Source organism: Rissa tridactyla, chromosome Z (genome assembly GCF_028500815.1).
Source record: "Rissa tridactyla isolate bRisTri1 chromosome Z, bRisTri1.patW.cur.20221130, whole genome shotgun sequence".
Taxonomy (NCBI): Eukaryota; Metazoa; Chordata; class Aves; order Charadriiformes; family Laridae; genus Rissa; species Rissa tridactyla.
The window spans coordinates 4659379-4674049 of NC_071497.1; the positions used below are offsets into that span (position 1 = coordinate 4659379).

Genomic DNA, 14671 nt, shown 5'->3' on the forward strand with positions numbered 1-14671 from the left:
ACAGAAGGAAGTGAAATATACATATATACATTATATTCACTTGATTTACAGAACTGTTTTACCACACCACTCGCCCAAATTATATCTAAAAAATAACGATGGAAATCTTTCTTTGTGGACAGGCTAACAAACCCACAGAATACTTTCTGTGGTGATATAGAAAAAACGATGTAGAACTGAAATTCCTTTATATATAGTAATCAGTGCGTTCTGTGCGTGTGACTTCAGTTCTCGAGTCTCTCTGCTAAACTCAGTTGCAGCACTGAAGGGTTACAGCTACTTGCTCACTGCAGAGAAACAGACTGCATGAGAGCCTAATGGTAGGATTCAGACATGTTTGTGTGTTGGGGTGATTTTACAGCTTTATCAGAGAATTTGCTTTGACCTCGTCAGCATTTCTTTAATGCTTTAACATGAGCTAAATTTTGTTTTAACCAAGTCAAAATTTCTAACCACCAGTCATATGCCTTGCCAGATATCTAAGAGAAATAACTCTGCATGTGCTATTTTGTTTGCACAAGACATACAAGGGGAGAATACTTTGTTATTGTGTTTAATATTACATTTATAAAGCTGACAAAAAGAACGTGGAGGTTTGGAGGTTATATTTGGCCCTTCTTCCGAAGTGTGTGGAAAAGAAGGTAGCAAATCAAAGGTTTGCAGAGGTCCAAGGAAGAGTCTGAATTTGCATAGTAACTGCTTGCTTCTGGAAGAGATCATTTGGATGTGTTCATTCCTCATTCCCACGTGTCGGTTGTATGGTTAGCTGTCAAAAAAGATGTCTGCATACCCAGAATGAGCAAAGTCTTTTCTGTAGTGCTAGTCAATTGTGCATACAAAATCTGATACCTAAGTGGAAGATCCCTCTTAAGGATGCTCACGTTCTGTCTGGTGCAGTGTAAGTGTTCTTTCCATTAATCCTCAGAAGAAATGTTTTCACTCGAACTCATTAAAATTTGAAGTTGTTCTCACATCACGGCAAACGTATTTTTGCAAAAAAAATATTTAAATAATAAAGATTTTCCCAGAGACCAGAATTACACCAAATATGATCAATTAGTATTTGCAATGGCTGATTAAGGATGCCCAACACCTATATAAAATATCAGGGAGACATACATTTATATGTCATCTTTTTTTACCTCCCTTTTTATTTGCTTCTTTTGCATAGCTATTTTTCTCAGAAAAAAACAATCTCTAAAGCTGTCACCATGAATTTGGTTTCTCTGGATGGAACTCAGTTTGACAAACGATGACTGCAACATTTAGGGTGACTGTTGTAAGCTGGAATCCTTAACCCTTTTTCACATGAAACTCTTAGCAGTTGCATTCCTTTCGTCTTTCAAGGATGAACTTTGGCTTGTTCAAATCAAAGTGCTGGAATTTTCAATCAGATAGCATTTAACCCACCTACATTTCTACCTTAAAAATTGTGTTTGGGGTGGTCCTTCAGGTACTCTGTTTCTGTCACACTACCTGTTTTTGTTCCAACAAAGCAGCACATGTTATAACCATTTGAAATCTCAAGACATGAAAAAACACCCTGGAAAAAAACTCATTTCTGTGGTAGTGAGTTCTACCGCTTTCTTTACCTCCACAAGCGTTTGGGAAAATTGTCTTTTCTATAAAACTAGGAAAGTTCTAGGAATTAGAAACAACACAGTAGATCTAAATATGGTACATCACTTTTGTCCTCCCAAACATTAATGGACTTTTCGTCTGGTTGCTTTCATTAAATCTAACCTTTTGACGTTAAATATAGTCCTACTTCAGCTATTAACTTGGTGATTAACTTGGTTTCCTGAGCTGTATTTTGGGTATAACGTAACTTCCTACCTTGTGGGGATGTTACAATGTACAACATATTATCTTTTCATGAAATTACTTCAGACATGCTTCAGAGATACAGAACTGCAAATGTTAGTGTTTCTTTTAATTGAAGAGAGGATATCCCTCCTTTGAATACTGCAGATGCAGAGCTCAAGGTCTGTGTGCTCCATCAAGCTGCTTACCACAAAAGGAGGAATCAGTAGGTGTTCTCCCCTAATGCAATTGGAGCTCCTTCTCTTGGCATAAGCTGAGATGTAATGGGCAAGACGGAGCTCAAAGCTAGTACATAATGGAAATTTGTAAATATAATATATATAGACACAAAATACTATATTATATACGATAATATCTTTAACTGTACAAAACAGTGTAACTTCAAGGAAGTCAGGTAGATTATATTCACTTACTTGTGATCATCAAAGTTAGCCGAGAATGTTGGGGGGAAGAAAGCAAAACTGAACAAAAAGTCACCAAGTCACTAAATTGCTACTTACAAAATATATAAAACAATGCAAAGCCAGTGCCTCGTCTTGTAACAGAATAAAGCTGCTGCCAAAAGAAAACAAAACTGGCTTTTGCTCCTAACAGCTAAGGCCAATAATGTTTCCTCAGATAATTTTCTGGGGATAAGTATTTATATTGTTCTAAAACATCTGATAATAATTAGGCATTTATTTGTAGTTTTCATAGGAGTGATGAAAGCAGAGGAGACAGAAATAGTCCACTAGAAGGGAGCTATAAGTATCTCTGTCTCTAAATAAATGAAGGCCTGGTTGAACATGGGAAGGATAAAAACAATATTTAACACAGAATGTTTGGTCTATTAATTTCCAAGGGTTTTGAGTCCCCAACACTTCGCTTTGCACAACATACCACAGCTTGCAGAGCGCACATCTAACACAGAGCGTGCTGTACACTGGTGGTTTCCTCTCAGGTGAACCATCCGCCCTCTTTGACAGTTCTGTCCAAAGGAGAAAAGACAGAGGGAAAAAAAAAAAAAAAGGACAAAATGTGGCAAGCTGCATAGACATTAGAGTAAGGCTAGTCTATGTTAGTAAATTAGCAAATGGCAAAGAATGTACTGAGGCAGCGGGAGGTGCTTATCTCTGCCCTGAATTGTTTGAACAGTCCCTGGCACGCTTTTGGCACTGGCCAAATAATGCTCTCCCAGAAAATTTCTTAGCTCTGTTTGGTAGTTAGCCCAGGCCAGGAACAATTTCCAATTGTCAGTTAATACATAGTCGTGATGGTTTTGAGGTTGAGAAAGTTTAATAGTATGGACAGGGACTACCCTGTGACCTCAGATGGCCTCATCTCCTAGGCAAGTTTAATTTACTTATATAGATATTACACAAGTGCATCATAAGCTTTAGTGTCCCTCAGGCGTAGCTGGAATAGATATGCCCCGTGACTTACCACCAAGAATGAGTAGGGAATTTGCAGTAGGTTGCAGTTCTTGGTGAAGGACAGATACGACTGTAACGAAGTTTGGGCAACCAGAGCGAAACTGTAGCTAGAGACTTACTGTTTAATACTGCTGGTTACCCAGACAAACTTCTCTTTCTAACCTTTGACTACCGAGAAGAAGAAATAAAAACTACTATATTCCAGATACAATGTGTATTGTGCTGCAAAGTAGAGTAAACTGACTTTGCCCTGATAAAATTGTCTACAAAGTACTCTGTAAACAGATGTAAATATATCCAGACAGTAGGTAAAATGTTGAAAATGAAACCATTACTACACAAATGAAGAAAATTATTTGCTTAACTAGTTTAAAAACATGTTTTTAAAATGAAAAAATTAAGGCCAAGTGACTGTTTCATCAATGTTTGTACCTTTTGGTGATGACTAGTGAGACTGCCAGCCGCAAGAGCAATGAAGATTGCAGCTCTTTTGTACTGTACTAATGTAGAATAAGAATACTGCAGCCCTTGAAGGGTTTGGTTTGTACAAGGAAGAAATACAGAGCATAATGATGAAAGAGAAGAGCCTGTTGAGGATTGGCAAGACCTTCCAATTTATGTTTGTACCTGTGTTTTAGTTTAGATAGCTCATCAGATGTTGGGATTAGAATAAGTTTAGAAAATAGAATCAATATTGGTGCCACTGGCTGTCTACTCAGGCTCAGAGGGCAGATTTCACAGATCTCATGACAGAGGTGAAGAAGCCACTGTGCAAAGTGCTCCCCAGTGGGTGACACTCAATCTGACATGGGCTGGCACCCAAGCAGGCAGGATCATGTGCTTGAAGCCACCAGGCAGACAGATCTCCATCACAGCCCTGAACCTTGCAATAACAAGGGACTCCATTCATGGAGGCTTGTTCATGTCTCACATCAGGCTGGAGGTGGAGATAAGACATCTATCCTCATGTGAATTCACTGGCTAAATCCTTTTGGTAAGTTGGAAACCAGCAGGAGCAGCTGGCTTTGAGCTCCAGGAGCAGCCGTGAACTTACCTAGGTTCTTACATGACTTACACAGGATTTGGGAACCTCTTGGGTCCCACTGTGGCCAGTGAAGAGAATGTCTTATTTCAAAACATACCTTCAGGCTGATAAAACATTTCAGGTTATGCTATGTGAACCTATTTCCAAGGAGCCTAGACCTCAGTCATAACATATACTGGTACTCCTTGTGCTACGTACTTTGTAAATTTTCCTTTGAATGACAAGCCACACATGCAGCTAGTGAGCTGGACTTCAACTGTAAAAACATCTGCAGGCAAAGAAAGGTTGCTCCTGAAAGAAATAAAGAACATACTTCACCAAATACATTTTTCATCACATAATCATTTATTCTCTTTTTTCTATTTGTGAGACACAAACATTAGTATGTGTCAGGATCCCTGCACAGAGCTAGCAGCACATGTAGTTTTGCTCCTTACCCATTGAACACTGAACCACTGAACACGTCTCCGCCCCTTCCCACCTGTGCTTAAACCAATCAATCAGCCCTATGGAAAATACGGTCCTTGGGGTGCACTTCAGCTTCTCAGCAAAGGGAAGCAAGTCCCATCCTGCAGCCCCAGTTGGGGAGCAATGCCAGCAGGTCTGTCCGCTCAAGTGTCCTACCTGATTTCGGCCATTAAACTGCAGCCATCTCTCACAAACCCAAGCCACGGGCTACGTAGGAGGTTTCAGAGCTAAATTAACAACTTGAAATAAGTCCCGAGGCATTTGGGTAATGTATCCTTCACATCATACCCTGAACTAAAATCTCACTGTATGTTTCAGTGGTTAAGCAAAATGATTCCTCTATATTTAGAGCAAAATTATGTCTGCCCCTGGAAAGGGGAGAAGACACAAAAAAGTAAAAAATCTTAAGGGATAGCCATAATTTGATGGCCAGCGCTGTAATATGCAGGGCACAGCCAACAGCTCTGGCCAGCCAGAGAAGAGACGTGTGGGTGGCACAAGGTCAGGGTGCCTCTGTTGCCTGACACAGCAGATTATGTGTCCGGCTTTCAACATACTCCCTCTAGGTCCTTGAAGACTTACCAGTACTATCAGCTGCCAAGAACAAAATTAAAATCTGTGATTTCCTCCCTCTGAAGATGTTACAAGGCTGGTTTAAAGTATGTTTGATGGGTTTAGAAGCTTATAAGATTTTTAAATGGCAAATTAAGGGGTTCTTCGTTTGCATTCAGGTATTTGAATATTTAAAATGCTGTCAGGTAATTCTGAAAAAACTTTTCTTTCCATTCACAAAGGCAAGAAATTAATTATTTTAAAACCAAGTAAATTAAATATGGAGTTCTAATGTATTTGAATGCCACCAAAGTAATAAATTTTAGAGAAATTCAGGCAACTGCCACCAAAGAAAACCCCAACTGATAAACCCACCAACCAACAAAGAAAACCTGAGCTGGTCTTTCTGAAAGCATAATGAGAACCAGGTACTGCATCTTCTCACATAACCTGTGTCAGAGTGGTCCATTATTTGGGTCTTTTTTGAGATGGATTCTTGCAAAGAAAAGTGGGTCAGGAGAGGATCCTGCTTTAAGGTATGAAGACAGTATATTGAAAAGGCGTCAAAGACTAGAGTGCATCTAAAGTTCTTGTATTTGCTACCTGTCCCTGAGTAGAACTTTGTTACTTTTAAGTCCCTCCAAGCTAAGACGGAAACTTTTAAAAGAGTAATTTACTGTGTTGCTGCCTTTAACATGATTTGGGATCATTCTGGTTGCTAAAGCAACCTAAGCTGAAATTAAAGCTTTCCCTTTTGCATTCCACACCTTCTAATTTTTCTCCATGCAATGAAGTCATCATAATCATGTACCTTTGATCTTGTAGTCATCTGTGACACTAGATTAAGATATCAAAAGTGAACAATTACGACTTCACAGAATGAAAGAAAAAGAAAATTAAGCCTCATAAAGCAGGGTTTTGTTTTAAACAGAAAAAAAAGTCAAAAAATCTCTGCAGCTGCATTAAATGAAGATGGAATCATTATTTGAAAAATCATATTTAAAAGCCTTGGTAACTCTTTTGAAACTTTTCTCTTGACTCTTGGGGGAGGGGGCAAGAATAAATATTTTAACCACCAACTACAAAATATTTGAACTAAATATAGAGTAACTGTACTTGAAGGCTGTTGTGCGTCTGTACTATTCTTGTCTTTGTTTCCCTTTTTCGCTTGTACAGGCTGTTCCACCACCAAACTTTGAGATGCCAGTTTCTATCCCAGTGTCCAACCACAACAGTTTGGTATACAGTAACCCAGTCAGCTCACTGGGAAACCCCAACCTTTTGCCGCTGGCTCATCCGTCTTTGCAAAGAAATAGCATGTCTCCTGGCGTGACACATCGGCCTCCGAGTGCAGGTAACACAGGTAGGCTCTGTTCAATCCCATCCCTTTAAATTGTCTTTTATCAGCTGCTTGTGTGCCTTAGGTCACTTTAAACTGTACTCTGAGAAACAAGAACTCTGTTTTTACCAGTCATAACAGTTTGTCCAAAATTGCTGTGTTGAAAAATCGGAAGAAGAGACAAAGGGGTTTCTATTCCCAATTTAGAAAATAAAAAAAAAAAGTTCTAGAAAAAGCTGAATATTGACTAAGTTTAAAGGAAATCAATAAAGGATAAAAGGGCGGACAATTTGCTGTTTCATAAAAAGGCAGCCTGCTACTTAATTCATGCAAGAGCTCACTACACCATAAAGCTTAAGGGGGCAAGAAAGAAAATGTAGCCAACACAAACAAGTTGAAGCAAGTAAAATAGGACACTCAAATCATCAGTCTAGAGGCTGAATGCGGAATTTACTATTATTTATGCATTCACACGTTCCTTGATGGGTAATTGTTAGTTGAGCTCCATATTTAAGTGCCTTGTATAGCAAGAGGCTGTGCTTTGCTCTGGTGATGATGAGGGCTCACCTCTGAATAGGATAAATGGGGATTAACTTCATTCAGTCTGGCTGGCTGGAGCAACATCAAGATCCTTAAGTATACCGGGTTCAAAGAGCCATTTGAGGTCCCCAAGTGCAAAGAGAAGTTTTAAAAATCCTTAGAGTGAATGTCAATGAGAGGCTGAGGAAATTAAAAGTAAAAGCTCTGTAAATATATGTTATAGCCTCTGAGTTACATTCTGGTGCGGGAACTTTCAGTCTTTTCCTCCCAATTCTATGTGGAAGCTTTTGCTTTTCTGACTAACGCTGAACTAAATATAGTTTTCAAATGAAGGACTACTATACATAACTTTCAAATATAATTTATTTTTCATATGCTGTGGAAATATGAAAACAAAATAATGAAATGTTGCATACTACATATTTTGTTTGTCCTTGAAAGGCAAGTTTCTTGTACGGGTAACATTAAGCATTACCATTTTATGACTATGGGTCTGATCTGATGCCTGTTGAAGTCAGAGGAAAACAGTGGTGGGTACTGGAGCTGGCCGTTTGAAGTTAGAGAAAATGTTTTGAATGTTTGCCTGTTGTAATTTATCGTGCTCATTTGTAGTATTTCATTTCAACCCCCTAGGTGGCCTGATGGGTGGGGACCTCACAACCGGTGCAGGCACCAGTGCAGGTAAAGAGAAAAGAGTTTATATTTATTTTTCTACGTGAACAAAGGACTTCCTTCAAAGGCTAAGTCCTAAAATAGCTCCATCCTGGAGGTGGGATGTTAAAAAGTGATCAGCATTGGTTTATTTCAGCCAGCTGCGGGGTGGGGAGTTGATATTTGTGCTTCTCTTATTAGTAGGAAGAGGCTTGTTTGCAGACACGTCAAAAATCTTGCACCTCAACAAATTCCACAGATACAAATGTCCGTTTTCCTTCACAGTAGCCTTTCCGTAAAAACTTCTGGGTCCATTGCATAGCCCTGTTCAGTCAAAACTCCTACAGAGGCCAGCATCAGAAACCCTGATGCTTTTCAAGTCACAGGGAATTTTTCCATTGACACAGTGGAACAAAGTGGAATTGGGGTTTCATTTTATGAATATAAGCTTGGGTAAAGATTTCGATATTGAATCTTTCTTTAGACTTCAATCTACTGACCACAGATTTGATTTCAAGCCCCTGCTTTAGGACCATTGCTAGTCAGCAAAATCTGTTAGCATTTACTTAAATAATCAGTAATTAACTTAAGCTTAGTTTTATGTATTTACTTAAGTGCTTTGGTACACAACAGGGAAAGGATTTTCAAAATACCCACGCAGAGAAAAAGATTAGCCCCTTCAGTCCTGCTCCCATAGAACTAATGAGAACTGTACTTGCTAAGGTCTGTGTTATCAAAGCAATGTTGTCAGAGTAGTCCCCTTTGCTCAGTAAACTCAGTGGTTTGTTAGCAATGTCAGCAATGTTGCATTATTACAAATACGGATTACAAAAGACAATGGCAAGATTACTGTTTCAGTTTGAGAAGTAAACACATATGTTCGAAGAAAATAACTGAGTGGTAAAACATGGAGCACGTCCAATTTCACTGGGTGAACTGCTCTCAGAAAGAACTATATGGAAAAATAGTTGGAAGATCCATTTTGTGCATACAAACCAAGTCTGATATATATGCTGATTCTGATGTTGTCTCATAAAATAACTTACAAAGAAATTCTGGATATGGTGTTCTTTTCTTTCTTGGCTCTTCTCAGGCTGCGATAGACCACCCCCTTTTATCTTCACACATAGATGAGTCACAGATGTTTGTGTGATGCATTTGTAGTAAAATTGAAACTGCACAGCATTGTATCAGAAAGGCACTTTAAACGCACGCTGAAGCTTTGAGGGGTCATTTTGTATTAATTTAGGCGTAGGGAAGGCAGACCATGGGAACTTAGCTATTAGTCTCCTTTGTTCTCAAAAAAAGAAAGCATGATAGAAAATTACAGTTTTGTTAATTATCTTTTGTTAGCCTGCGAAACACTGCTAAAGAAAGATTCATTCTGGCGATGTTCGCGTTTCTTCTTACTTTAACCTCATACACAGCAGAAACTTCAGGAACGGCAGCAGAGGGACTCGAGTAGGAAATTGATTGCCCTATTAAGGGGCTCCCTCTTCTGGCTTATTAAGAAATATCATTGCCTCGTAACTGTTTTCCCTGGTCCTTTAAAAAGACGGTGGAAAGCAGTTAGTAAAGAAAGCAATGTTTTCTTTTAAAAGGCATGCGTACTAAAATAAAAGTTCCTCTATCCGTGCATTTGGCTTAGCAATACTTGAGCTTAATAAAATCTGTATATCAATATGCTAGTTGAAAATTTGTATTCTTTCTAAATACTTTTTTTTTCTCCCTTGGAAATATATTAAAAGCATATATAAGCATAGGAAGAGGAATAGCTTGATTATTTACTCACATATTAAGAATTTGTATTTCCTGGGCGCAGTGTTATGCATTAAGCTCTCAAGCGATGTAACTTTGGAGTAGGCAATTGATTTGAGGGGCATATATATGAGGGGCATTGCTAGGAATGCATCATAAATATTTAATCGTATGAATAGTCTTTGTTCTTTATCTGGCAATAAGAGCTTTAAACACCATTAAAGAAGTGTTTTCTAAATCTCTTAAATGCAGAGCAGTAGGAAGAATTTGATACAGGGCTCAAGGAAGATGAAAAGGTCACTCTAAGGTTGAATCCTCTGTCTTAGTTGCATCATTCCACAATGGCACTATTTTGGACGGTCCTTTTTCTTTAGGGTGCAGAAGAATAAACATCAAAAGTTCTCTTTGTTCATCATTCCTCACAAGAAACAGAGACCTCTGTGTTTTTTTTCTATTTGGCATCTTAGAAGCTGGTAGCATGATCATGTGGTTTAATCTGTTGGGGTTCATATTTCTGGCCAAATTAGAACATTATGAATTTGCATTTTTCTGCAGTGTCCAAAAATAGCATATATTCAAAATAACATACTCCAAGAAGAAGAAGAGTCTAAAAAGCTTAATTTCTGCTATTGTAAAATGAAACTACTTTGGCTTGCTAACACCAGGCCTCAGTTTCTGCACTAATTTAACAAATTACATTATAAAAAATTACATTATAAAAAATTACATTATAACTGCAATATCAGAAATGGAAAAAGATTAGTTAAGCCTGTGTTTTGAGAAGTATGTTATTTTGTTGGTTCGGATTATTTCAAGTAATAACCCTGAAATCATCCACAATTTACCTTGGGAGTCAACCCAAGACATAAATAGAACTTAAAAAAGCTGACTATTTCTTTATTACCCTACACAACTAAATACCGTTGGTGATATTTTTATGTTAAACCAAGGTTATCTCAGGTTTGTCAAAGTAAATTTGTTCGTAGACAAACACTGATTGAATAGTTTCTATCATGTGATACGAACAACTGCCAACAAAATCGGAGTAAACTTCACATTTAGTATCGTTGCTAACTTATAAATACTGCAATGTCTTTGGCACTATTCTCTCAAACCAGAGGGTTCTAATTGAAAGAAAGAACAAGAAGTTTTTAGACCCAAATTGGTATGCTCTAAAACCATTCTAGCTAATATGAAGACTAAGTGACATGTTACCTATTTACATAATAGACTATGTGAAGTTCTTTTAATTTTTAGGGACCATAGTCATTAACAAAATGACTTAACAGTAACTTGACCACAAATAAATAATATCTACCAAGTTTTAGTACTGTAAATTATCTGAACTCAAGTTTTATTCAGTGGCTCAATATTTATGTTGAAAGCCTGATGAAAGATTAAAATTTCAAAAATATTTCAATAGTTTTAGAATCAAAATGCAACAGTATTGGGGGACATCTTCCTTTGCAACCGTACTTTAAACTTTTCATTTTCAAACTGAGTTATATTTTTAGATTGAGTTAGATTTTTCATTTTTTATATGATTTTCAGATTATGACATTTTGTATTTTATAATTAAGTTTTCTTTTGAATGGAATGGGCCCATCTAAATCAACAGAATTTCTTTACATTTTAAACCACTATAAATAAAAAAATTGAAGGAAAAATTCAATCTCAAGTTTTAAATCCAGGATGGATATAATAAAAAATATACTTGCTTTAATTGTTTATTCATTTCTGTAATTTTTTTATTTCACTATTTGATTTTTGTACTGTATCCATCTTAACATTAATATTGAACTAAAGGAGCAGGGTATTCAAAAGTACGTGGGACTCTATAAATGCTGTCAGAGGGGCTGAGTGCTTGATCTCTTTCAATCAAGCCTCGTCAAACTGCCTTTAAATCTGTTTTTTAAAATCAGTGGAAACTGAAAAGATCAGTAGTGCATTTTGAAAATTTCATCCATGTCATTTTAATAAGCGAATCCCATATTTACCTATAAATCAGCAGCTAGTCATTTTCTTCTGGAAATTAACCACAAGCTAACAGTTGCCTTCTCATCTTCTGAGGGATGAGGTCCTGGATCTGCCAGCCAATATCATAATTTGCTAGTGCTTTCCTGATCCTTTTTCTTTTCTTGGTCATGTAGTGACTGTGGGTGAATGTATTATATATTATGCTAGTATTTCAAGCCACATGGGAATATATGAAATAGTGTGTGTGTGGGGGGGTAATTTATAAACCCTGAGGGTTGAGGCAATCTGGATTGTATCTTCTCAAAAAAGACTGATTTACTAAAAAGAAGCAATCTGCCCAAATAAGCCTACAAGCAGTACCAAAAATAAGTAAGGATTTCAAATGCACCTAGTTACAGTAGTGTCTTTTGAAACCATACATATAAATAAGCAAACTAATACTAAAAATTAAAAATAAAATATCAGAAGGTTACATAAATATTATCCACTGTTCCCTGAAATCATGCTTGGCATAGTCAAGAGAAGATAATTCTTAGGCTACGAGTGTGGAATATGCTAAATAAACAAGTGAGCTTAGAACAACGATTCCCAAACCACAGTTTATGGGCAACCTGTTAGGACTGGGTTTGCCAGGGAGAAGATGATAAGTCATTGCCCTTCCCTTATTACTCGATGAGTGCAGTCACCCACAGACCTCTGATCCAAAGATTGGGCAAGATGCGGTACAAAAGTATAGTAAACAATAGTTCCTGTCCAAGGAAGTTTACAGTCCAAAAGAAAGAACACGCAGTCATTCATAACAGAGTTTGTGATGCAATAGTGCCAAATCCAAACAATAAGGAATCATAAATTGGCAGGTTGGCTTAAAACCATGGAGGGGGATAAGAAATGAAAAACACAACAGCTCTCCTTTTTTTTTCTCTTTTTTCCACTCATGTTATGCCATTAAGTGCTCCTTTTCCAAACTTTCCTTTATATAAGGAGCATATATACTTTTCAGTGTTTTAAGTGGTAAAGCAGGAAGAGCACTAGAACTTACTTGACAGCTCTAATACATAGTATGAAGGAAATAGTCTATCAAACAGTACCTGAATTTCGTATCTGTGTAGGCAGTCAACGCAGGCCTTCTCAAAATTAGGTCCTATTTCTGCCCTAAGCAACTGCTCTGTTTTATACATCTTATGCAGACACTGTTCATACAGGTAAAAATCACATCAGTGAAACTTTAAGAATAAATTTGAAAGGACAGATGCTGCTGTCCATGTAAAAATGAAAAAAATCTTGTAACGGCTATCACGCGAAGCTTGGATGCGTGTAGTTTCAGCTAACTCCTGTGGCCTCTTACCACTGAAGAGATACACGTAAGTACATGCTGAGTAGACCTCAATGAAAATCTGTGAAAATTTGGCCTTTATTAGGTTTCCATCAGTTGTGTTAGTGTTGACTTAGTAATTTATTTAGTTATTCTCTGTCTCATCGTCTCTCTAATCAGCAGTGTCTCAATATTTGTATTTATAAAAAGACAGCTTGAAAGGATTGAAAGGGAGAAAGCCCTAAGTTCACATGTAATGAACAATTGAGTGAGTCATACAAACTGTGGTTCTTTGTAAGTGGGATTTTAAAGACAGGCGTGATTGACTTCTTTTCCTTTATGACAAGCAGTTTCAAAAGTTCCTCAAGAATAATTTGGATTCTTTAGATAAAATCCTTATCCTAGTGAAGCATGTGGGAATTTTATGCTTTACTTCAGTGAGACAGGGATTTCATTGGGTTTTTTGTCTGTACATTCTTGCTCATTAAGACACCACACTGTCTTCTGTTGCACACTGCAATCCATATTCTTGTTCAAACTCAGAAAATATAAGAAGGCATTGCAAATTAGCAAGCATCTGGATTTCATGCTTGTCCTGAGTCCTGAAAGAGATAGTTGATGGCTCCTGGATCTGGAATGCAGCAATGACTTTGCTCTGAGAAACAAAGCAAGAAATGCATTTAACCTCTTGAAGCTGGGACTGCAGCGGCACATGGAACCTCCTGGCAATATTAAGTTAATGTGACCCCTGCCCTGTAACTTTTAACATGATTCCCCAATTAAGATATTCAATCCATAGATGCCATTTGTTTTCCAAATCTCTTTCAAGCTGGTTTTTCCTTTGATAACAGTTGCAACAGTCTGCCAGAAATAAAAGCCAGAGGAGACAGGGATGGCTTAGTTACTGACCTTTTCTTTGCAACTGCTTAAATTTCAAAACAAATCTAAGTAGTAGTATCTATGTGCGAAACACTTGCCTTTTCTGTGTATATCTGTTCTAATAACATTGGTAAGTTAAAAATCTAAGTGTATATAATTTGTGTTTCATATATGTAGTCCTGGAACTTTCCTGAGATTGGATTCTAAATTATGCATTCTTCAGTTTTCAACAATTGTGCATTTTACAAAAATCAATGATTTAACTTTAGCTACATGTTTATGAAAAAAAAATAATGTTAACAGTTATTTCTAAAATTTCTTTGGGGAAGGAAGAAAGTACATTTTCAAATAATGTGTTTGGTTTATAATTGTAATTACTCCTTGTCTTGAAATTTTTTTTGTTAAAAAAGCATTTTTCTCAAAAATGATACTTGATTTCAAACACCCAAAAAATGAAATTATTTGTGAGCAGCAAACAATTTGTTAAAAGCAGATAATTTTTCAAAGGCTCTCACTCAGGCAGTCAGGAGGAGAAATGAGTCTTCTCCTTTTGCCAGGCTCATATCTTTTTCCTACATATCTTCAGAAAAGATTATATTTCTCAGTAATGTAGTTTTCCTTCTGACCTAAGTCAGATTTTTTTCCTTTCTCCTCATGCTAGAACAGCTCATATAAAAAAGAAAAAATACTGTTTGTTTTCTGCATAAACAGGACTAGAATGCAGCATCTTGTCAGCTAGCGCACAAGATGAAGGAAGATACATGCTTCTAAAATGCATTGTTTAATTGCTTTACTGAAATTTGAATTAACTTATAGTCACAAGAGATCTGCTAAGTCCTGAGAACATATCTTGGAGCGGGGGTTATCTCACACAGGTGCGGTCCAGATAAGATTTGCGCATCCCGCACATGTTA

General features: G+C 37.2%; 1 protein-coding gene across 20 annotated transcripts in view; it reads left to right on the forward strand.

Moving 5' to 3' along the window:
* The window catches only part of MEF2C (myocyte enhancer factor 2C), a 140669-nt gene that overhangs the window by 102911 nt on the left and 23087 nt on the right, over positions 1 to 14671 (forward strand). For 17 of the 20 annotated variants that reach the window (XM_054186952.1, XM_054186953.1, XM_054186972.1 and 14 more), the window contains 2 exons: positions 6478 to 6664; positions 7814 to 7861. In XM_054186952.1, coding sequence (XP_054042927.1) covers positions 6478 to 6664; positions 7814 to 7861 — 235 coding nt within the window. The remainder of the gene's footprint in view (positions 1 to 6477; positions 6665 to 7813; positions 7862 to 14671) is intronic. The other 3 variants (XM_054186965.1, XM_054186969.1, XM_054186962.1) reach the window with 1 other exon arrangement.